Source organism: Sciurus carolinensis, chromosome 19 (assembly GCF_902686445.1).
Source record: "Sciurus carolinensis chromosome 19, mSciCar1.2, whole genome shotgun sequence".
Lineage (NCBI taxonomy): Eukaryota > Metazoa > Chordata > Mammalia > Rodentia > Sciuridae > Sciurus > Sciurus carolinensis.
In genome coordinates this window covers 26,326,839-26,350,909 of record NC_062231.1, presented here as the reverse complement: position 1 = coordinate 26,350,909, position 24,071 = coordinate 26,326,839, and the positions used below count along the sequence as shown (strand labels likewise).

Sequence of the window (24,071 nt, the reverse complement as noted above, 5' to 3'; positions counted from 1 at the left end):
ATGAGGGAGACCAGGGGAGGGAGAGAGAGACGGAGGAGAGAGAGAGGAGAAGAGAGAGAGGGAGGGAGAGAGGGGGGATAGAGAGAGGGAGACAGAGAGAGAGAGGGAGAGAGAGGGGGAGAGAGAGAGCGAGAGAGGGAGACGGAGGAAGAGAGAGAGGGAGATGGAGAGAGAGAGAGAGAGAGGAGAGGGAGAGGGAGATGGAGAGAGAGAGAGAGGAGAGAGAGGGAGATGGAGAGAGAGGGAGAGGGAGAGAGAGAGAGAGAGGGGAGAGAGAGAAGAGGAGAGAGGGAGGACGCGGAGAGATGAGAGGAGAGGGAGAGAGAGAGAGAGGGAGAGGGGAGAGAGAGAGAGAGAGAGAGAGGGAGATGGGGAGAGGGGGAGAGGGGGAGAGAGAGAGAGAGAGAGAGGGAGGGAGAAAGAGAGGGAGAGGGAGAGTCAGGCTGACTGTTGGCACAGGGGCTGCAGGGCTCGGGCTGCTCCTCTCTGGGCTGCTCCTCTCTCCCCCACCTATTGGCATCATAAGCGATTTCCATAGCATTTATGTTGGTATGCTGTACTGTTTATGGGAAAATGATAAAGTCTGTGCATGTTTAGTACAGAAGCAAATTTTCCCCCAAAATATTTTGGATCCACATTGGTCGACCCCATGGTTAAGGCCACATGCCCTCAGGAACTGTTCAGTCCGGAGAATCTCCTCCTGTGAGCTCCATGTTCCAAGCCTGTGAATTTCCTGGAAGGGGCTTGTTTCCCTCCCACCCTGGCTCCACCCTTCTGGGTTAGGGACACAATGGCAGACGCGTCATGGCTCCTGACAGCCCAGAAGACAGCCATGTCCAGCGTGCACCCTCGTCTGAAGTGGTCAGGCACGGCCTCAAACGCAGCACTCTGAAGGAGATGAGGGACAGTTGCCTGGTGCAGGTGTCAGGGCCAGGAGAGGGTGACTGCTGAGGGACTGGAGGTGGTGGCAGGAGACCGACCACATACCCGGGATGCTGATCCAGCAGGTAGAGATGCTCAGGGCAGTGGTGGCCAGGTTCCTTATCATGGGAGAGCAGTTACACACATGGAAGGGAGAAACCAGAGAATCCCAGTGCGGGCTTGGAATTGCAATCTGTGAACTCAGAGTTTTCAACAAATTTTTATATATGTAGATGGAGAAATAAATATATACCGTGTGTGTGTGTGTGTGTGTGTGTGTGTGTGTTGTGTGAACACATGCATTTATTTTCTGGATCTGTCTGAAGATAAGACCCAATGATAACAAATGTTCTGGCACCTTTGTTTTGGCCCTAAAAGCATTCTCCACTGAAAAGCAGAACTTCTCAGAAAGATGACTGATTCCAGGACTCCAGATGAAAGATGGAAGATGGAATGGGGATAGTTTTTTTTTAAATTATTTTTTATTTTTTACAGACTGCATTTTGATTCACTGTACACACATGGGGTCCATCATTTCATTTCTATGGTTGTGCACAATGTAGATTCACACCATTTGTGTAATCATGCATGTACATAGGGTGATGATGTCTGCCTCAGTCCACCATAAAAATTAGTTTTTTAATTAACACAAAACTGTATATATTGATGGTGTACGACAGGATGTTTTGAAATGTGTCTACATCGTGAAGTGACTAAATCAAGCTAACGCACTACTTCACATATTTATTTGTGGTGACAGGACTTAAATTAGATTTTCAAGTACACAATACATTGTTATTGACTATAGCTACTGGGTTGTACAGCTGTAATAGCTCTTTGTGTCTGAAAATAAGGAAGTGCTCCAAAAATAATGGAGATCAGAATGACTCAGAGCCCAGCCTGCAGAGGCTCCCGTCAGCCAGGCGGAGAGCAAGTTAGGTATTAAAACCATGATGGGAATGGACTGTACCCACTGAATAGAACAGAGTGACAGTGTCCAAGCCAGTAGGACCTCTAAAGGTGAGTAAGGAGGACGAGACCTACCTGAGGCTGGAGTGCCACTCCGTCAGCGTAGCAGGAACGTGGCGTTGGACCCTCACCATTTGTCAAGCATCACAGCAGTAAGCAACTCAGCCGAGAAACATCAATGGAGGCTAACACCAAGGAGCAAAAGGCCACGAGAAATGGGATACATGCAGCCTCAAACAGCCCCCCAAAACACTTCAGAACAGTTCAGTGACCTCAATGGTGGACCCCAAAACGATGAGTCCTATTCCCTGGAGCCTATGAAGTTTGCCCTATTTGAACAAAGGGCCTTTGCAGGTGTAGTTTAAAGTAAGGATCTTCAGTGAGGACTTCATTCTGTGTGACATGGATGGGCCCGAAAGCCAGTAACAAGTGTTCTTTCCAGAGTGAGTGAAGCAGGGTGGGCAGGTGATGGACATGGCGGTCTGCACACCTGAGTCCCAGCACCCAGGAGGCTGAGCTGGGAGGATTGCTTGTGCCCAGGAGTTTGAAACCAGCCTGGCAACATAGTGAGACCCTGTTTCAAACAAAAACAAAACAGAGTGAAACACATGAGCCTAGTGGAGTGAAGACACCACAGAGCGGATCGGAGCATGGCAAGAGCGGTCTGATGATCAGACGGGGAACGTGCGCCAATGCTCAGCTCGGGGTCTTCATGCTGCCATCAGGGTCATGGAGGAGCAGCTTTGTAGGAATCAAACCTGCCATTTCTTTATGGTGAACACACTGAAATTCCTTTCTTCTAGCTTTTTGAAATAGGACATTATTAGCATCCAGTCATCCTACTGTGCAAGAGTAACCCAGAGTTCCTGGACCCAACCACAGCTTGGCATCCATCGATCACCTCCCTCCCTCTGTGCCCCCACCAGCCTCTGGCAATCACCATTCCACTCTCAACATCTCTGAGACCCACTTTTCGATATTGCACGCATGAGTGACAGCATGTGGTCCTTGTCCTTCTATGCCTGGTTATCTCACTTAAGATGAAAGAGCTTCATTTCCATCCATGTTGTTGCAAATGGCAGGATTTCATTCCTTGCATGGCTGAAGAGTATTCTGCTGTTTATGTACCACACGTCCTTCACCCATTCACCAGCTGACGGACTCGTTGGCTATTTCTGTGTCTTGGCTGTTGTCAACAGTGACACGGTGAACCCGGAGCGGATGTCTCCTCAACATTTCCATCTCGTTTCCTTTGGATACAGATCCAGGAGGGGGATTGCTGGAGCATACGGGAGTTCTATTTTTCAATTTTGGAGGAACTGCCATGCTTTTTCCAATAATGGCTGAACTAATTCATACTCTTCCCCCCACAGCATGAAAGGATTCCTCTTTCCCCACAAGCACTTGTTATCTCTCCTCTTTTTGATATCAGCCATTCTTATTGTGGGGAAGTCACATCTCATGTGGTTCTGATGGTTAATGACGATGAGTATTTTTTCAAATACCTGTTGTGTATTTGTATGTCTTCTTTAAAGAAATTTCTATCTAGGTCTATTGCCCATTTTAAAACTGAATGTTTGCTTTTTTGCTGATGAATTTTTTTGAGTTCCATATATATGCTGGATATCAACCCCTTGTCTAAGTACAGTTTGCCAACACGTCCTCCCATTCTGTAAGTTGTCTCTTCACTTTATTTCTTGTGCTGAGCTGAAAGAAAGTGGTATTTTGACCCAGCGTATTCCCTTCTCTCCAACAGGATGTTGGTTTTTCTAGATTTGTCCTCAGTGTCCTCTTCTTGTTCCTTCCCACAGACTCATCTCAGGAGGACAGCCAAATCCAGAAGTTCTTGCTATGGTTATAAAAGCATCCTCCCACATGTTCTCTGGCCTAGTTCTGGCTGTCTTCTCTCTTCCATTCCCGTTTCCATCTTCCACTTCCTACACAGCGTCTTCTCCAAGTTCCTCCTTTTTCCTTTGGTGCACACCCAGAGCAACAGGCCCACCCCTTGCCAGCCTTCCTGCATGTTTGCCATTGTTAAGATTCATCTCCTCCATTAGACCAGGAGCTCCGTGGGGAAAGAGAGGTCCTCCACTGTCTCCTCCCAGCACATGGGAGCCCCTCACAGATTACTTGCCTAGTTAATTCCATTGCCCTGCCTGAAGGGCTCTTCTTGGTCGGTGCCGGTCGTTTCCAGTTTTTAAGTGAGAACCTCCTGAAAAGCGACTCTCAGCCAGTATGGTGGCACACACCTTAATCCTAGCTGCCTGGGCAGCTGAGGCCAGGGATTGAGAGCTGGAGCCCAGGCTGGGCGAGACTCTGTCTCAAACAAATAAATAAATACAGAAATAAGAAATAAGAAGTAAGGAAAGTAAAAGACACCTTCCACCCTTGCTGGAAGTGCTTTCGCAGGCCTCTGAATGCCTGGTTCACATATTGCCTTCCTGCTCACATCAGGGTCTGTACTTATGTCTCTTATCTCCTGACAATTTGTAAACTTCTCAAGGATCAGAAAGTGTCTGGGGGCTCAGAAGCCAGCCTGGGGCTGACTCACAGGTGAGTCCCTGGCCTGAGTAGTTGCGAGACCTCAGGCAAGTTATTGTACCACTTTATACCTGTTTCTTCTTCTGTGAAGTGGAGATAATAATGTCACTATCTCATAGAATTTTTGTAAAGTTCTTAGAATAGTGCCAGGCACCAAGAAGAAAACTTTAAATAGTTACTATTTAATTTCCTACTTGTCACATTAGTTTTCTATTGAAGTATAACAAAGTATACTGAAACTTAGAAGCTAAGAACAATTGTACACATTTCTCCTCTTTCATTGTTCCTTTACATAAGGAATTAGGAAGTGACTTGAATGAACTCTTCTAGCACAGGATCTCTCCTAAAATTGTGATCCTGATGTCACTTGGGGGTGAAGTCATCTGAAGGAATCCTGAGGTGGGAGGTCTACTCCCAAGACCTCAGTGCTTCCTCTGTGGACCTGTCCAAGGGACTGACTGTAGCTCTCCAGGCAGGGCAGCTGTGTTCCACATTAAGACCCATGAGCAATCTAACAGTCTAAGCCAGAAGCCCCAGTACCTTTCATGACCTACCTCAAAAGACATTCGTCCTCCACACTCATTGGAAGTACTCTGATTCAGCTTGGGAGAAGTTTATACAAAGGCACAAATTCCAGGAAGCAGGGTCATTGGGAATGGTGGATGCTGGTGGTCATGTTTTAATTCTGTTTTCCTCCAAGGAAATTAGCAAGAGTTGGTCCAAGGCTCTGGCCATGCAGAAGGTGGGACACATGGGGGCGGAGAATTCCAAGGAAGAAAATGAACCAAGGGAAGTAATTCCTCAGCCTCATCTCTACCTCTCCTTCTTTTGCAATCTCAACTTCCAAACTCTGCATCAGGTATGTGCACATAGCAATGGCAGCCCAAGGGAGTCAGGGAGGGCATCCCAAAGGAAGTGGCGTTTAAATTGAAACCAGAATTGGAAAGGAGAGACCCTGAGACGGAAAAACCGTAGACCTTGAAATGAGAGAGAAGAGGGATGGGGTGTAAGTTAGCGGTACAGAGCTTGGTGAGCACACACAAGGCCCTGGGCTCCACGCCCAGCACTACCGAAAATATACAAAAACAACAACAAAAAAGAAATTAAGAAGAGTCAGCTGGGTTCTGAAGAGGCAAAGAAACTCAGTGACTAAAACTGACAGTGATGGAAAGGACAAAGAGAGAGAAATGAACTTGTTTGTTGGCTAACAGTTCCAACAGAACTTTTTGCAATAATGGAATTCTCTCTAAGTGTGCTGTACAATACAGAAGCACTAGCCATGTGTGCCCACTGAGCACTTGAAATGTGGCTAGTATGACTGAGGATTTGAATTTAATTGAAGAACCCAGGAACTAAATTTAAAATTTCATCTAATTTTAATTAAGTTAAATCTAAATCTCTGTACATGGCTAGTGGTAACTGTGTTTTACAGCATAGCTCTTACCGTACAAGACCTGCCGGAAGAGCAGACAGGCAGAGGAAGAGGAGGCTGAGTTGTCCTCTGGAAGCAGGAGAGCCCTTCAGACCCTGAGGGCACGGTAAGCGCTGGCCCTGATACCTCTCTATTCCGCCCCTCTGCACGTTTGTTTCGTGGGACTGGGGACTAAACCGAGGGCCCCTATGTGCTAGGGGAGTGCTGTCCCACTGAGCGGCACCCTGAGCGCAGGGACATTTGAAACGAGCTGAGGCTCTGAGGTCAGAGACTGAGGACTCGTTCTCAGATGGCAAAACTTGAGAGATGTTCCGGGTGAGGGGCGTTTGCCTACATCTACCGCCTAGGGTCAGGGTCAGCAGGGTCAGAGGTGCTCCTCCTGAGTCAAGCGGTCGGTTGCTTCCCTCGGTCCCTCCCGCCCTCCCTTGACTTTGTCAGAGGCACTGGGAGGAAAAGCAGGAACCGAGAACCTTTCCTTTACGAACTCACAGACACAGGCGAGAGACGCGCCCGGCAGCCGCACGTCCTGGTTCTGCGCTCCGGGCCGGTCTTGCCACGCTCGCTCTCCCTGCCTCGGCTCCCAGGTGAGGTGCCAGGGCTGCGCAGGACTCCGAGGGCCCTTCGCCCGGGCCCAGGGCCGCACGTTCGGTTTCACTCCACCTCGGATCCCCATCCTATGAACGAGACAGGTCGCACGCCTCTCGGTGACCAGGGCAAGGTCACGCGGGGAGAAAGTGCTCCAGCCGGGATGCGGGTCCCTGAGCCCTGCTCCGAGTGCGCGGGTTCCCTTCCGGGGCGACGAGAATGGGGGCAGCAGAGGGGTGCCACAGGTCCTGACGGGTTCCGACGCGCCCGCGCGGCCACTGGGGGCTCAGTCCCGGTGCGGAGTGCGGCACCGCCTTCCTGTGCAACCAGAGAAGACCAGACCAAGGTCGCCAGGCCCCGCAGCCAGCAAACGCGGGCTCGCGAAGCCCGGGAGCGCGCCCGCAGCCCCCGCGGGACCGGACGCCACCGGCGGCGCCGCCGCGCACGCGCCCTGGGCCGCGGCGCGCGCCACGGCCGCGCACGCGCTCTCGGTCCGGGCGGCGCGCCGCGGACGCGCACGCGCTCTGGGGCGGACGCGAGGACGGCGGCGGGGAGCGTGCGCGCGGTGACGTGCGGGCGCCATGTTGGAGGGCTGGTGGTAGCGGCTCGGGGAGGTGCTCGCTCTGTCGGTCTCGCTCTCGCTCGCTTCCCCCGGCTCCCTTCGGTGCCCCCCCCGGTCGCCTGCGTGCCGGAGTGTGTGGAGGGAGGGGGCGGGCGTCGGGGGGGTGGGGGGAGGCGCTCCGGTGCCCGGGAGCCCGCGGAGGGAGGCGGAGCCGGCGAGGGACTCCGGGACGCCATGGACGTCGAGAGGCTGCAGGAGGCGCTGAAAGGTGGGGGTCGCCGCGCGCCCTCCGCGGCGCGCTGCTCGGCGGCGGGCGGCGCGGCCCGGGCCCCGACCCCGCGGCGGCGGGCCGGGCGGGGGCCGCGCGCTTTGTGTCGCGGCGGCGGGGGAGGGGCGCGGCGGCGGCGGCGCCCACCGGGACGGCGGCCTCGCGGCGGGCGGCGGCGGGGAGCGGGCCGGCAGCCCCCGAGCAACAGGCGGCAACGCCGCGCCCGCGGCCGGCGGCGCGCTCCCGTGCGGCCGGGCCTCGGCGCCCAGGTCCGGGGTCGCGGGGACGCGCCCGGCCTCCCGCGGCCCACGCTCCGGGCGGGCGCCGCCGCGAGCCGCGCCGACCTGTTGGACCGAGCCCGCCGCAGGCCGCTTTGTGCGGCGCGGCCCGCGCGGGCGCCGGTAACCGCTCTTTCCTCCCGCAGACTTCGAGAAGCGGGGGAAGAAGGAAGTGTGCCCGGTGCTGGACCAGTTCCTTTGTCACGTCGCCAAGACCGGGGAGACAATGTGAGTCGGCAGCGTGCGCGCCGCGTCGCGGGCCCCGGCCTTCGCTTCCCGCTCGGCGCCCGGGGCACCCGCGGCCCGGCCCGCGGCGAGGGGCGGCGAGGGGCGGCTGGGCCGCAGGGGCTCGCGGCGCTCGGCTGGACCCTGCGGCCTCGGTGGCGCGCCCGCGTCACGTGTGTGCGGGAGTCGCGGGCGACTTGGTGGGTTCCAGCCGCGGCGGGCGGTCCCGCCAGCCCCGTGCGGGGTCGACCCTCCTGTGGACTCCGCGTGGCCGGCTGGTCAGGGCTGCGCCGCGTTGCGTTGGGCTCGTTCCCGAAGGTTCTCCTCCTGAGACCCGCGGCCGGGCGCAGGGCTCTGCGTTCGTGGGCAGCGTCCTGACCCCGGCCACGCTGGTGGTAGAGGACCGTCCTTTCTGGCTCTTTCTTATCTCGGGTCAGAGGAGAGAGTGGCTTGGGTTCGGGTTCCGTGCCCTCTGCTGAGTTGAGTGTGTCCTTCACTAAGTGACCAGCACGTTGCCTTCGTGAGCAGCAGGACGTCGTTCAGGGCGTGCTGTGGTGGTGGCCTGGCCTGGGTACCTAGCCTGACTTCAGGAGGGCGAGGCCTCGGCCGGACGCGCCGGTGGAGGCCCACGGCGACCTAAGGTGACGCGCCCCTCTTATCCATACGAAGGCGGTGTTTTCACCTGTTGTGATCTTTTATAGAGTGTTTGATGTTTAAGGATTAATAGAGAAAAGCTAATTTGTGTTGTACAGATAAGACTGAAAATGACTAGGTGCCATCTTTCAAAAACAAATTCTTAGAATATAAATGCTTAAATTGCCCTTGTTCCTTTTGAATCACTAATTGGTTCAAACTTATTTCTCTGTATAATATCAAAGGGGAAACTTTTTTTTTTAATCTACAAGATTACCTCAAACTATTTGGAAATATGTACATAAAACCTTTTATTCACTTTGTCAGATCTGTACAAACTGCCTTCTCTTTTTGATAAAATAACATTTATCAAAAGGTATAACTACAGATAGTTGAAACTTTCTGAAAGACAGCTCTTTAATATTCTCTCTTACTGGCTTGCCAAGTGGCTGAGGAAATTACCTGACTTTTTTTGGACAGTTGTAAGTCCTGACAGAGAACTCATATACCCACTTCCCCATCCTACATTAGGTTTTATGTGTTTATGAAGAGTGTTTAATATTGAAATGATGGGTGTTCTTGTAGTCAAGCAGCCAGCATTTATGCATTTAGCTTTAGTCCTTTTTTTTTTTTTTTTTTTGCCACACCGGAGATGGAACCCAAGGCCTGGCACATGCTAGGCAGTTGCCCTATCCCTGAGCTATCCCTGCAGTCCTAAACAGTGCTTTTTAATTTGGTTTTGAGGGATGCTGGAGTTCCATCCTGGGGCTTTGTGTATACTAGGCAAATCACTGAGTTACATCCCAGCCTGATTTCCTCTTTTTTACAAATATGGGCATACCTTAACTTTTGATGCTACAATTTGCAATTTCTCTCTTCCATTTTTTTGTGATTAGAACAAGCTTTGTCTAGTTTGTAAATATTGTAACAGAAGAATGAAAATCTGAAGAAAACTATTAAGATCTCTTGGACGTTTTAAGATCAGTGGGTTGCTTAAGAATCCCAAGAAAACATGAACAGGAAAAGTTTGTGAAACAGTTTTTACGTGAAAACCTGTGACAGCAAAGGTGTTTTTTCTTAAAAGAAAAAATTACACACTTGTTTTTAGCTTCAGACAGATTTTAGAATTATAGGTGTAGATTTTTTACTAAGGAAGAGGTTGGAGGGCAATTAAAGAAGATTGAACAGTTTATGTTCTTAGTCTATTAAAAATTACCTGAAAACATTTTATGTAGGAAAGATGCCAGGATCACTTCAGACTTTGTGTTGAAAAGATTACTTTTGAAAATGGGACATTTTCTTGAGCAAAACTTGTTTTTCTGAAGCTAACAGTTTCCAACAATACTAAATATACATGCTGAGTAAACACAAATGTGGGTTTCAGTCATGAATTCAACGATTTGATGGGTTCCACTCGCGGAGTTAAAGGTATTGATGCATTTGAGGTCCTGTCCTTACCCGCTTTGATCATCAGATTGTCTTGTTTGGCAGTGGGAGGCTCTTCCAGTTGGCTCCAGTGCCCTTTTAACATGGATCTGGTAGTCTTAGTTGGCACCTTATTGTCTGGCATGGGAATCTCTTCCAACCTCACTTCCTGCCCTAGACCTGGCATCAGCCATTTTTCAAAAAGCCCTGCTTTCTTTTAGTGGGAAGTGGTGTTGAAGAGTATGATCTTGGGGTTGGAGATGCTTATTATTCAGTTGGTCATTGTTTCTAGCCTCTTCCATGAACAGAGCTAGATAAAACACTTTCCTGAGACTCGTAGTTCAAAATTCGTACTGTAGAATTTTTCTTCCACACCAGAAATCCTGTTTTTCAAGGATATCCTTTAGCATTGCAAGCAGAAAATATACATTGCCACTAACACAATAAGAATTAAAATTTTTTTTTTTAACTAACCCAATTCCTATTCCCCATTTAAAAAAAGTAATTGTTATCTACATGGTCTGAGCATATTGCTGTAATTTAGTCGCTTAGTTTTATAATGCTTAACATCAGTCCTTATGCCACTCTCTGTAGTCAGTTTGGTCATCTGAAGGGCGTTGTGTACTAGATATTTGGCGGGGGCGGGGCACGATGTTGGCTATTGAACACAGGACCTGCACTTCATGTTTTCTACCACCCATTGAACACTCCCAGCCGCCTCTAGCAGATTCTTGCAACAGGGCTTGTGGGGACAGTATTTCCTGAGTTCTTGTATATGTATCTTATATGGTTGGGCCTTTATTCTTGAAGGTCACTTTGACTGGAAATCAAATCCAGCTCACATTTTCTGTTCTTGAATATCTTAAACATGTTATTTCCATTGTTCCCCCACTAACTTAGTGCTACTGTTAAAATCTGATTATAATTTAATATTTTTTTACCTTATAAACCACCTACTCTTTTTACTTTGCTTCCTAAAGGATTTTTTAAATAAAAAATTTTTTTCTACCATATTTAAAAAGTATACAGTTCTAAAAAAATTTTTTTTAAGTGTTCGTTGGACACTTTGATTTAGTATAGGCAAAAACTGTGCTTTTTCAATGTTTTTTTCAAATTGTTAAAAAAATTTTAAAGACATTTCAGGAAAGTGAGTCTTGATCCCCCCCCTTTGGTTTTCTTTGTAAGAGACTCCTTTTCCTATATTGAATTTTCAGTGCATATCTTTAGTATTTGTCATTTCTTTCTTGAATTCTTTATTCCTTTTTTAAACAGCATTATTGAAGCATAATTGACATGTTGCATCTGTACATTCACTGTTTGGCATTTGGATTATTTCCAATTTTTTTTTTTGTTATAAATGTAAAGATGTGAACATTTGTGTACCACTTTGTGTGAACTTAATATTTTTTTCTACTGAATACACACTGAGGCACAGAAGGCTGGATCAGACACTTGGTGTGTGTTTGACTTTTTATGAAGCTCCAAACTTTGCTGGAGTGACTATGGCAGTTTGCATTCCCACCACTATTAAGGGAGTTGAGCTTCTGTATATTTTTTCCAATGCTGCAGTCACAGGGTCCTTGTGCTTTGCAGGAGCCTCAAGCAGGAGCCTCAAAGCGCTGTGGTGTGGTCAGGGTTTTTCACTTGGGCCTTTCTGTTGAATGCATATTACATAATGGTTTTAACTTGCATTTCCCCAGTGCCTGATGAAATAGTTGAGTGTCTTTTCATATGTTTATTGTTAAAATCTTTGCCCATTTTAAAATTCAATTGTTTTATTGAGTTTTTAGAGTTCTTTAAATATTCCAGATGAAAGTCTTTTATCCACGATTTGCAAACATTCTACCATTTTGTGGCTTGTCTTTTCATTCTTGCTTCCCAGAGAAGATTCTCATTTAATTCCACTTAAGAGTTTAAGAATTTCCTTCTTTAAAAGACTGCCTTATCTTTTGTTCATTTGTGCTTATGTACTTTCTAGTTTAGTTTTTATTTTAGAAGTAATTTGATTTCTTTTCTTTTCCTGAATTCTTTCACTTCTTTCTCTGAGCTTCTTTAATTTTCACTTTTGTTGTCTTGTGTCATTTTTCTTGGTGTTTTAGTGCATTTAAAATGGTGTGATGCAGTTTTGATTTATTTTGAACAAGACTTTCTAGTGTGGCTTTTGTTGTTTGTAGGGGTATTACTCTACTCCTTATTCTTTTTGTCTTAAAATAACTTCATATTGAATTCGACCTTGATATTTTGCTCTTATGTGAAATTAGTTTTCCTGAATCTTTAGGAGAAGGCATGATTTAGGGGAGTTTTTCTAATTACGTAGACTGTCTTATTGTCTAGTGTTTAAAGATGTGACAACTTGTGTTCTGAAATTCTAGGCTATGTTCTTCACTCCTGCCTTTATTTGAACTTTGTCTTTGCTTATTTTCTACTGTTTCTTGTTCCTTATTGTGTGGAGCTGCCCACCGGCTCTTTGGGTCACTTTTGGGAGCGTGGTGTGGGCAAGACAGCTTTCCCCTTTGAGATCTCACTGCTCGTTCCTTCTCTTCGCTCCCTGCTGGTGCAGGTGAAACCCACCTCATTTTCAACTACTGCTCTTGGGTTGGTCTACTGCAATTTCCAGTGAGTACCTGTTTTTAGATTACCCTCTTTTTAGGCCTTTGAAGTACAACACAGCTTCTGTTCTTTTGCACAGATCCTGATGATGTTATAGGTCATGTGTCTATCTGCTTTTCCTCACCCACTTACTGGGAATTGTTGGAAGAACTTGTCAGCTAGTTTGTTAATGTTGTGCATTAGTCCCCCCTCCCCTGTACTGAGGATTGAATGCAGGGTGCTCGACCACTGAGTCACACCCCCAACCCTTTTTTATTTTGACTCAGGGTCTTGCTAAGTTGCTGAAGCCTGGAAACTCACTCAACCTCCTGAGTTGCTGGGGTTATAGGCACGAACACCGCCCCCCTCCTCCTCCAGCTGACATGGGACTTTGAAAGATGAAAAACTATAGTGTTGCCCTCCTCTCAGAATTCTGCTTTTGAGGAAATCTTTAAAATCCCTTTTAAGTCATTTTTTTTTTTCCATTTATAAAATGAGTATAATAAGCACCTCAAATAATGAGCAAGTAACAATAGTAGTTGTGGTGGTGGTGTTGATAATGTGTAGGCCTCACACATGCTAGGCAAGCATTGTTCCCTAGAGCTACATCCTCAGCCCAATAATGGTATTTTGAGTCTGCTTTTTTCCTCCCCGCAGTCAATGTTAATCTGTTTTTAGATCTCTAAACAGATATTTTAACATATCAGAAAATAGGAATTATTAGGTAACTTAAAAGTAGTTACCAACACCTCTAGCTGCATTATTATAAACAAAATCTTTTTAAGCCCATGAGGCTGTTAAATCTTTCTGTGGCTTTCTTGAGGGGATTTTATTTAACATAACATAGTATTTTTTAATTTTGTATGTTTGTTTAATACTGGGGATTGAACCTAGAGCTACATCCCCAGCCCTTTTTATTTTTTCATTTTATTTTTTTATTTTGAGACAGGGTGTTACTAGGTTTGGGAGGCTGGCCTTGAACTTGCAGTTTTCCTTCCGCCTCCCAAGTAGTTTAACATAGTATTTCTTAAATGCTTAAATTGTTTCTAAAAGACCAGCCATATCTACCTCCAGTGATTTTTGCCATCCTTGTAGCATCTGTTCAGTTATTTAATGCTTTTCTTTAGGTTAGCTTACTTTTTCCTTCAGGATATTTGAAAATGGAACAAATATTGCAGATAAAGGTAAAGCCCTTGTTTTATCACTTCCCAGGGATATAATTTTCTATCTCTCTCACTTTCTTTCTTACTTTCCTTCCTTCCTTTTGTTTTTGCTGGGTTTGAACCCAGGGACACTATATCACTGAGCTATATCCTCAGCAATTTTTGTTTTTTATTTTGAAACAGGGTCTCGCCAAGTTGCCCAGACTGGCCTTGAGCTTGCTGTCCTCCTGTCTTGGCCTCCTGAATCACTGGGATTACAGACATGTGCCACTGTGCCTGGCTTAACTATATTTTCTAAGTCACGTAACTATCTGTAAATACTACAATATATAATTAGTATAAGTGAACCATTTTCATCTTAAGTTCTCCGTACTGTCATCACAGTGGTACCCCAAAACAGCATAGATTTTCAGTAAGTATTAGTTGAGTAAATGCCCATTTACTTGTAAATATATCAGTAAGTGTAGTGACTAAGGTACAAATACGAAGGATAGTGATCGTTTTCACTTTTTTCCTCATACTGTGTTGTAAACCTGTGGGTCCTGTATACTACCCAAAGTCTAGTGAGTGGTGCGCTGGAAGGAAGCCAGGCAAGTTAGCTTTGTTTTCTGACTAGAGTTAATTTTTCTAATCTTCCTTGAGCTCCAATGAGTTCCAGTTTTCTGTATTCAACTCCAGTCCTTAGTTGGCCAGCTCCCTGAGTTCGAGAGAGCTAGCCTGTGGTGGGAGGTAATGTCATATCTTGGAAGGAGTATGGCTCAGGTTCTGAATTTAGCTTGGCCACTTCTGTGCGTGGCTTGGACAAATTACTTGTGAGCTCTTTTCCTTACTTGAAACATAGGTTTTGTATCTTAGAGTTGCTTCAGCGTAAACAGACCTGACTTGGGTTCATTGTCCAACAGTGCATGGTGTCTTTTCCCATCTGCCTGTGATTTGTTTGAGTTCCCAGCAGGGACTGTGGTCTTCTAAGAATGTTTGACTTTTGTTATTTCATTATGTTGTTATTGTTTTATGTGATGCTTCAGCATTCTAACCTAACTGGAACCTTTGGTTGGTTTTTAAAATGGTGGACCTGAAATTATGTTTTGACTTGTATTCAGTGAACTTGGGTTTTTCACCCAGGAATTAGGGGGGTTGGGTTGCTACTGTGTTTTGTTTTTTTCCTAAAAGGCCAGCATTTCATGAACATAAATTTTGTGCCAGACATTTTCAGATGTTTCCTACATGCAGCCTCTTTAAATCTTCATGACTATTCTCTGTAGCAGGTATTCCTCCTTCATAGGGGGAGACCGCGGGCGCTTACGAAGCTGGAGTAACGAGCCCAGCACTGTGCAGCTGGTGAGCGATGGAGTCGAGATGTGTCTTCTGGGCGCAGCTGCTCCTCACTCATACTTCGGGCTCCCCTTGTTTTTCCGTTTTCTCACGAGGTCTTCTTCCCTCTTGAGTAGTCTTAGAATTCTTCCAGAACCCCACTGGAACTCGAAGTCTTGCCTTTGGTGTAGGGTGAGCCTTCCGTTGCTTCCCTGGGCCTGCCCTCGCCTTCCAGCTTCCATCCTGGGGCGCAGCCTACGTGACCGGAGCACTGTGCCCTCCAGTTGGGAGGGGGATGTGGTGAGCCTGAGCAGGTGGGGTGGTGATGTAATACAAGACACGGTGTCAAGTGTTGCTTGAAAGAGGCAGTGAAATAAGGTAGGTGACTGATGTGCCCTTAACATTTGTGATTTGCCTTTTCCGGTGACTTCAAAGGCTAAAAATCAAAGTAATTGTAACTTTTGCTGAGGCAAAATTTGAAGCATACAGGTTATTCGATTAATGTATATATTTTAGATTGTGATATATAAACCTAGCTTTCTCTTTAATAAATTCATCTTGGGATTGTGAACCTCAGGCAGCCAAAAATAGTGTCCTTACAACAATATTTGGAGGTAGGTGATAATGTTTCCGTTTGTAGGTGATGAAACACGAGTTAAGTGCTTTAGGAGTACTTGACATGTGGCAGGTGCGAGTGGTCCTACAGGGACCTCACTCGACAGGAAGAGGACGTGGTTTTCTATCAAGTAGTAGCAAAATACTTTTATTAATAAATGCTGCATATTAAAGGGACTTGATGTTTTTGGAGATTTTTGTTCTGGTTTTACTTTAGGGGTCTTATGGTGTCTTGTAGCCATTTTTTTTCTCAAACTGGTTCTTGAACCAGAGACTACCTTTTCTAAGGCTTTTGCACACTAATGTTTTTGCAAGGAACAATTATGATTGTGAGCAGAATGTTGACTTGTTTTTCCCTAGAGAGTGCTGTGGACGATTTTGAGATCTCCCCAATTCATAGGGTTGTCACAAGGCCAGTTGTCTTTCCCATCCCCAGTACAGATTTCATTATACTCTTTGCCCCCGTCGCTCACATTAGAGGGTTTGTGGGGACACTGCCTTGTCATATATGTTTCTTGTAAAAACTATCTGTCTCTGTTTTGTTTGAGGAGGAGTTTGGTGAGAATAATTTCTTATAATGCACATGAATTAAGAAATGAGTATTATGCCCATAATGTGAAAAAGCTCACGTCAGAGATTACTGACATTTATCCTGCTTTAGATAATTCTCATTTTAAAAGATTTTTATTATAAGTGGAGTGCAGTGGCACACATCTCTAATCCCAGCTGCTCAGGAGGCCAGCCTGGGCAACTTTGCAAGATTCTGGGGATGTAGCTCAGTGGTAGAGTAATCTCCACCCCACTGCAGACATCACAAGTTTTTTAGTGTAAAAATTGCATAAGGGAAAAAAAGAGAATTTAAACTGTACTGTTAGCTTGCTCCCTGTTTGTTCTTGACATTATTTTTGTCTTTAAAGTTAAATCCTTTTGAAAATAACACTGCTTCAGTCTTCTACAAGTCACCTTTCCAACTGCTGCATTTATGTATTTTCTCGTTTTAAAACACAAAAATTCTCCTTGTTTCTATGGCTGCATAGGATTCCGTTGTTTGGGCTGTTCTGTAACGTCATTTCTGTCCCTTTTGATGGGCCTTTAGGTCATTCACAGTCTTGGACCATTCAAGCAGTGCTTAAGAGAGCAAAGATTCAGATTTCTGGGTTTAGGATTATGTGTATTTTTATCTTTGATATGTATTGCCTTCCATAAACACCCTCAGCATGTGCTTCTGTGCAGAGTGTGGAAGTTCTCTCTGTACTGTCAGCACTGAACATCATTAGACTTTTAAATGTGAAAGTCTGGTAGGGGAGAAAGGCTTTATTTAGCTTGCTTTATTTTGTGCCACTATCTTTCCTATTATTTAATGTAACTCATTTATTAAGATACGGTTTATTCCTTTTTGCTGGATTTTTTAATTGCCTCTGTCCTTTGTTTCATTGGAGATTTCAAAATGGTACTCTAAATCTGTTTTTTATCATTTCTTATTAGGAAGTCTTAAAAGAATGCTCATCAGTGACGTGGTTACCATGAAGTTCACTTTGACTAGTGTTTTAATACTTTCACTAAGTCCTGCTTAGGTTTTCTTTTCCTTGCCAACTCAGTTGTTTTTAAATTGACAAAATATGTATGTTTCATGTACAGTGTTTTTTGAAATATATATGCATTGCAGAGCAGCTGAATCAAGCTATTAAACATATATATTGCCTCCCATACTTTGTGTGAAAGCACTCAATGCACTTTGATTTTCAAGACTACCTTACACAGTTACTAACTATAGTCACTGAGTTTTATAATAGATCTCTTGAATTGATTCCTTCCAACTGGAATTTTGCTTCCACTGATAAATATCTTTTAGATTTTTACTCATAGAAATAATAGTAAAATAGCCTGATAAATATTTAACAGAAGATCCTGATGAAGTTATTTCTAAGAAAATTATACTTCTATTAGGAGTAATTTGAGTTTAAGATGGTCATAAGCAGTGGGGGTTTTAAAAAGGGTGTTCTTTGTAGTAAGTGGGTTGAAATGCGTAAGATATTTAATGTTTATTTTTGTGACTGTATATTAAATTTTGTCCTTGTAAGTTTGCTTCTCAAAATATAACCCTGGCCTATTTGTTTATAAATAGGCCAGTGTAAGGGACAAAAATCTACACTCTGCTCTTATATTGACTGAGTAATGAAACCACCCTGAGATCTTAGAAAGGTTATAAAGTTCTGCACTCACATAGAAGGAATAAAGTACTTCTCACAAAAATCAACACAAGATTGTTCTGTCTTAAAAGTAGTTTGAGTAAACACATATTTTTGTCTACTTAAACTACTAAAACCTGACAATAAATTGGAGATTAAATTAATTGAAGATGTACAAAATTGTTGAGATGTGGAATTTTTATTCCAGTTTTCATTTATTTATAGCAGCGGTTCTAAACCATCAGTAACAAGGTATGGCAACATATTTGGTGATTATATTTGGTGCCATGCTCCTTTGTGTCCCTGGTATAAGCCAAGGATGCTTGGTTAATTAGCTTTTCTTGGTGTGACCAAAATACCTGACCAGGGCAACTGAAGAGGAGGAAAATTTTATTTTGGCTCATGGTTTCAGAGGTTTTGTACCTAGTCTACCGAGTTTATTGCTCTGGACCTCAGATGAGGTGGACCATCAAGGCAGAAGAACATGGCAGAGGAAAGCAGCTCTGCTCATGTAAGGGAAGCAGAGACAGGGGAAGGGGCCTTGGGGATAGTGAACCCTTCCCAGACACACCCACACCACCTCTAGTCACACTCCACCTGCCTGCAGTCAGCCACCAGTCAGTCCATTCAGATTAGGATGGAGCGCCGAGGTCACAGCTGTCACAACTTAGTCCTTTGATCTCCGCATTCTTGCATTGGAAATTGTGGGGACACTTCATATCCAGACCATAACAATGCTACTTAACATCTCCCACTGTTTAGGACAGCCCAACATCAAAGGATTATCCAGCCCCAAATGTCAATAGTGCCAAGTTTGAGAGACCCTGCTTTATGGTAAAAAACTTTAAAAGGTATCTTATTGTTTTATTCTTTTCTGTGAGCTATGAAGTAAAAATAGTAGTGTGATAAGGGTCATTAAGGTCTTTATAATATGCGCTTAAATCTGAAAGGTGACAGAAATAACAAAACTCTCTTTCCCTTGCTTTTTCCAGATTTCAGTCTTACTAGCCTTTCCCTTTATGGACAGCATACAAAGGGATATCCAGGAGCTAGGCCAGCTCGTGCCTCTCTCTTTTGACTGGAGGGAAGTCAGCACTGCTGTTATTAACCACCATTGGTGTATCAGCAGTTGTGTGGCTTTCAACTTGATCTGGAAGGTGCACCTAAGTGCCAGACTACCAGTGAGCACAGTCCATGGGAAATTTTAGGTCAGAAATATGTGATTAATGAAAACAAAACTGCTAATGATAACATTAGGGAATTGAGGAACCAAAGACTGTCTCCTCCTTGTATATGAGAGTGGTCCAGTGAAGCTAGCTAACAGACAACACATTTGAGTAGTTAAAAAGACGAAATAGATGGTACTTATATCTTCACTGAAAATTAGGAAAGAGAACACTTAGGACTATAGACTATAAACCTTTTACAAGTAGTATTTATTTTTCAAAATAGCTGTGTTTTAGTTTCTTAAATAGAATTTTTGTTTTAGTGGATCGACACAATACCTATATTTTATTTATTTATTTTTATGTGGTGCTGAGGATCTAACCCAGTGCCTCACACATGCTAGACATGCACTTTATGACTGACCTACAACCCCAGCCCTTAAAAAGGGTTTTGAAAGGTAAAACAAGAAAAAACTTGGTTAAAGTGAGAACTGTCTGGTATACATGCATTTTATAAATAACCTAACAATCATGGCAGAATTTAGTAGAGAGGTCTGTCATACCCACACCAGCGTATAATGCATGTGTTACAACACTTGGTTGTACACAGGTGGTAAACTGGATGGAACGCTGTGTACAAATTCAGGCCAGGACCAATCTAGGTTGACAGGATGCGTTATTCTTCCTTGTTCCCTTTGGTGTCTCCTTTGTTCAGCTTTTCTGGTTAATATGATTCCTTTATCTACTTTAATGCAAACACCACATTAGTTTTTAAAATTCTTTGTGACCTGGGCTTGTTTTGCCTTTGTAATCCTTGTGCTGAGTCATCATTCATAATTTTTCCATGTTGCTCGGAGTTCATTGGAAGTACTGTGATGGTTTTGTTTTGTTTTGTTTTAAACTAGTGTTGAGTTCTAGTAGTACCTTGTTCTTGCCTCAGATATCCTTCGTCCTAGGACGACTTCAGCTTATCTTTTAAGACTCTTCTGATGGCTCCATGCAAACAGTCACATAGCATTTGATGGGGAATATGTTCTGAGAAACGTGTTAGTAGTTGATGTGGTCATCCTGTGTAGTCATCAAGTGTGCGTACACAGCCGTAGGTGGTATAGGCTCAGTCCTTCAGCATGGCCTCTTTTTTTCCCTTGAGGTTGGTTTGGTTTTTTGTTGTTGTTGTTGGTTCCATGCTTTATTGGTTCATTTCTTTTTTTTTTTTTATTATTGTATACAAATGGGATACATGTTGTTTCTCTTATTTGTACATGGAGTCAAGGCATACCATTTGTGCAATCATACGTTTACATAGGGCAGTGATGTTTGATTCATTATTTTTTTCCCTTCCCCCCACCCCTCCCACCCCTCTTTGCCCTCTATACAGTCCTCCTTTCCTTCATTCTTACCACACTCCTTATCCCTAACCCTAAACCTAACCCTAAACCTAATGCTAACCCCTCCCCCCCCCCAGGTACTTGGTTTTGAACTCCAGTCTTGCACATGCACATGTGGGGCAAGCAACCTAACCCAGAGCTCCAGCTCCAGCTCTTGTTAAGGTTTTTGCCAAGTTTTTGAGGTTGGCTTCCAAGTTGAAATCCTTCTGCCTCAGCCTCCTGAGTACCTGAGGTTAAAGGTGTGCACCACCACACCTGGACCTGGAAATAACTCTGAATGCCTAACATTAGAAAATAATAAAGAATGTTGGTACCTGAATGTTGAGTGCTGTTTTGTGTGTGACTATTCTGATAACCTACTGTTTCTTCCCTTTCAATATCTATATATCCAAATTGTCTCTCCTTTGTCACTTTAGCACTTAATATGATCCATGATCCTTTCTAGATTTTCAAAGAAGATGGTAACCTTGCCATTCTGAATTCTCCTGTTTTGCTGTTTTCTATCTTGTATTATGGGTCCTCTGTTAAAACACATTTTTCCTGCCACGCCAGATTTCTTAGAGGGCACGATTTGATTGATCATTATATCTTCCTGTATCTTGTGTTGCTGTGCCTTCAGAATAGCAGACTTGCTGTCTTAGTGTGGCTGCTTTAACAAAATGTCAGACTGGGTGCTTTTAAACGGTAGGGTTTTTTTTTTTTTTTTTTTTTTTTCTTTTTCCTCTCACAGTTCTATAGGCCGGGAGGCTGAGATAAGGACATAAGACATGGTCCAGTTGTGGAAAAGCAGTCTCCTTGGTCTTGTCTCCTGTAATCTCACCATGAAGGCCCCCTGCTCTTGAGCTCATCTGAACCTGATCATCTTCCAAAGGCCCCACCTCCAGATACAACTGCCATCAAATTGGGGTTAGGGCTTCAATATATGAATGTGGCCAGATCATAGACCTTTAGTGTGTAGCACTTGCTAAAGGTTTGTGCAGTTACATCTCTCTTTAAGTGTACTGATTAAACTCAGATATAGATTGCTTTGTAAAGATAGGCTCTTGAAAATCTCTGTTGAGTTTTGTGAAGTAAACAAGTGTACTCATAGCTGTGTTTAAAAGAGTGGGTAGGAGGAGGGACTGGGATTTGTTAAATACACACTATGTGACAAGTTAGATGCTGATGAAATAATTGAATAACTACTCTATGCCAGGTTAGCTTCTTATTAAAAAATAAATAAAAAACCACTGGTACCAACTTTCTGAAAAGGGGAAGTTCCTTTTTGTACTATTCACCATGTAATATTTGTGTAACTTCTGATTTTACCTTGTTTGCTTAAATTCCTTCATGACCTATTAAGGTATCACTTAACAAATATTTATTGAGCAAATATTGTATTCTAGGTACTGTACTAGGTGCTGGGGATATAATGGTAAGCATGCCAACTCAGTCCTTGCTAATATTTTTTTAAATTTTACTTTTACTGGTGCATTATAACAGGTGGGATTCGTTGTACATGTTTGTACATGTACATAATATAGCGATATAGTTTGATCAGTTTCATTCCCCATTATCTCCCCAGTATCTGCCATTCACTCCCCCCAAATAGTGTTAATTTAACAGTAAAGATTTATATTTTACTTAATACTTTGCTCACTGGTTTTATCAGCACTAGACTGTATTGAATATGTTAATTTCATTTTTTAAAAATTAGGCCCAAGGAAAACTTTTATAAATTTAGCTCTTTACTAGTAAATTTTTTCAGTTGATCCTTAAGCTCAAGAATAGTCAGGAATCCTAGGAAGCCAACAGTGAACTACTATTTTTGTTATGTGTTTCTGTGTTCCCAGTTTGGGTAGGAAAGTGAAAATTTTAGTGTCATATGTGAGGTGTCACACAGAGAACTTGGTTAGATGAGATGAAAATAAAATTGGAATTGCTTTAAATTTTTGCCTTTGTAATTATGCTGTATTTAAAATTGTGTATAAATTCCAGATATCTTTAAGATTTTTTATTTGCTCTTTTTAGACATATATGACAGTAGAGTCTTTTGACATATATTATACATATATGGGGTATAACTTATTCTAATTAGGATTGTACATGATGAAGGATTTCACTGGTCATGTGTTCATTATGCACATAGGAAAATTCTGTCTTGATTCATTCTACTGTCTTTCCTATCCCCATCTGTCCTCCCTTCCCTTCATTACCCTTTGTCTAATCAAATGAACTTTACCCCCGTCCCCAGAATTATGTGTCAGCATCCACATATCAGAGAGAACGTTTGGCCTTTAGTTTTTTGGGATTGATTATTTTCACTAGGCATTTCACTAGGCAGTTCCTTCCATTTACCAGCAAATGCCATGTATCCTTAAGATTTTAACAAAATTTCAAACTCAATTTAAATAAAAGTTTAGATTTTCTTTGCTGCTTAGACATTTTCAAGCCTCACTAAATATTCCTAATCAAGCATGTGTTTTTGTCTGCATTTTAATGTGTAATTCAAATCTTTCAAAATCAATAGTGTCCTGGAATTGTAGATGAGGACATTTTTTTAAAAATAGTGCAGAGTCAAATAGTTGATGCTGACTTAGGTATAATGAAGACAGTATTAACAGATCTTTGAAGGTTTAGGGGAAGAACATATTTAAATGTAATGATTTTATAGTGCAGGCAACTTCGAAGAGATTCATTTGATCTTATGGACTTACAGGTAGGCAGATTTTAAATAATGGCATGTTTCAAGTAAGGAAAAAGTTTACAAAACATTTTAACATTGTTTTTATATTTAGTTGGTGTAATCTGATTTTCCCTTATCAAAATTGGTATAGTGTTCCAGATTTTAGTTTTTTGGAATTTGAGTTATTTGCTTAGACTTCACAAGTTGAGCATCCTTAATTTGAAAATCCAGAATCAGAGATGCTCTTAAATCCAAAACTTTCTGAGCACTGACAATGATACTCAACAAATTTGGTTTTGGGGTTAGGGATGTTCAACCTGTATTCTCGGAAAGACTTGAGGATTTATGGACAAAATCATATCTTTGTGACTATTAGAAGATTTTCTTTTTCAATATTTGTAATTGAACAATACAAAAACTTTAAATTATGAAATCAGATGACCAGAAAGCAGTTTTTCTAATCTTCCCCCCAACCCCTGTGCTGATTTTTTAAAGTTACTGAACTTTGGTATAATGAAACAGAGTATTGAAAAAAAAATATGGTAAGATATTTTAAAGAAGGTACTTTATTTTTAAGTAATTTGAATAATACTGGAGTTCATAAAGGAAGATGTGACAGTCCTTTATTTATGTTCACCCACTGAAAGAAAAAATGGATGTGGGCATTTGGTAAGCTGCTTTAGGAAAAAACAGAGAGTACTTGAGCAGATCTTTGTATTTTAAGGAGTTCAGATTTCTCAGATAGGATTTATTTGAAAAAGAAATGCCAGTAGCCTCTTAAAAGTATAATTTAGATTGCTGCTTTTTTTTTTTTAGCATTTTCTGAATATTTTTAGTTTTGTTTTTAGTTTTGTCTTAAAGTTTCACTACTAGTAACTTAATTCTTCCTCATTTTTTATTTCATGGACTTTGAGCAATTGTTTTTTATTATTTTAAAAGAATAAAAGGTAGAAGGCTTTCATCAGGAACAAAAAGCTCTTAGATGAGATTGACTGTAATGAAAGCCTTCAGAGCAGACACTTATGAATCTGGACCTGATTTCCCATGTGGTAAAGCCCAGTCCTGGTTCTGATGTGGGAGCATAAGTATGTTTTGTAGACCTAGGATACTTAAGTTGGATAAAGGTGGAATTCCCCAAAGTGCAAT

General features: G+C 43.3%; 1 protein-coding gene and 1 long non-coding RNA gene across 4 annotated transcripts in view; one reads left to right on the top strand and one right to left on the bottom strand.

The window, feature by feature from the left end:
- Nucleotides 1–1,449: 1,449 nt before the first annotated feature.
- Nucleotides 1,450–6,885, bottom strand: LOC124971037 (uncharacterized). 2 transcript variants are annotated; one of them, XR_007106272.1, is made up of 3 exons: nucleotides 6,353–6,885; nucleotides 4,986–5,408; nucleotides 1,450–4,206 (listed from the first exon to the last, which is right to left on the bottom strand). It is a non-coding gene; the product is annotated as an uncharacterized LOC124971037 (long non-coding RNA). The 2 variants fall into 2 exon arrangements; XR_007106273.1 differs by having other exon boundaries at nucleotides 4,986–5,158.
- Nucleotides 6,886–7,039: 154 nt separating this feature from the next.
- The window catches only part of Ppp4r2 (protein phosphatase 4 regulatory subunit 2), a 46,058-nt gene continuing 29,026 nt past the window's right edge, over nucleotides 7,040–24,071 (top strand). Inside the window, exons 1-2 of one of the 2 annotated variants that reach the window (XM_047534736.1) lie at nucleotides 7,040–7,278; nucleotides 7,703–7,784. In XM_047534736.1, coding sequence (XP_047390692.1) covers nucleotides 7,245–7,278; nucleotides 7,703–7,784 — 116 coding nt within the window. In that variant the 5' untranslated portion in view covers nucleotides 7,040–7,244. The remainder of the gene's footprint in view (nucleotides 7,279–7,702; nucleotides 7,785–24,071) is intronic. The other variant, XM_047534735.1, reaches the window with a different exon arrangement.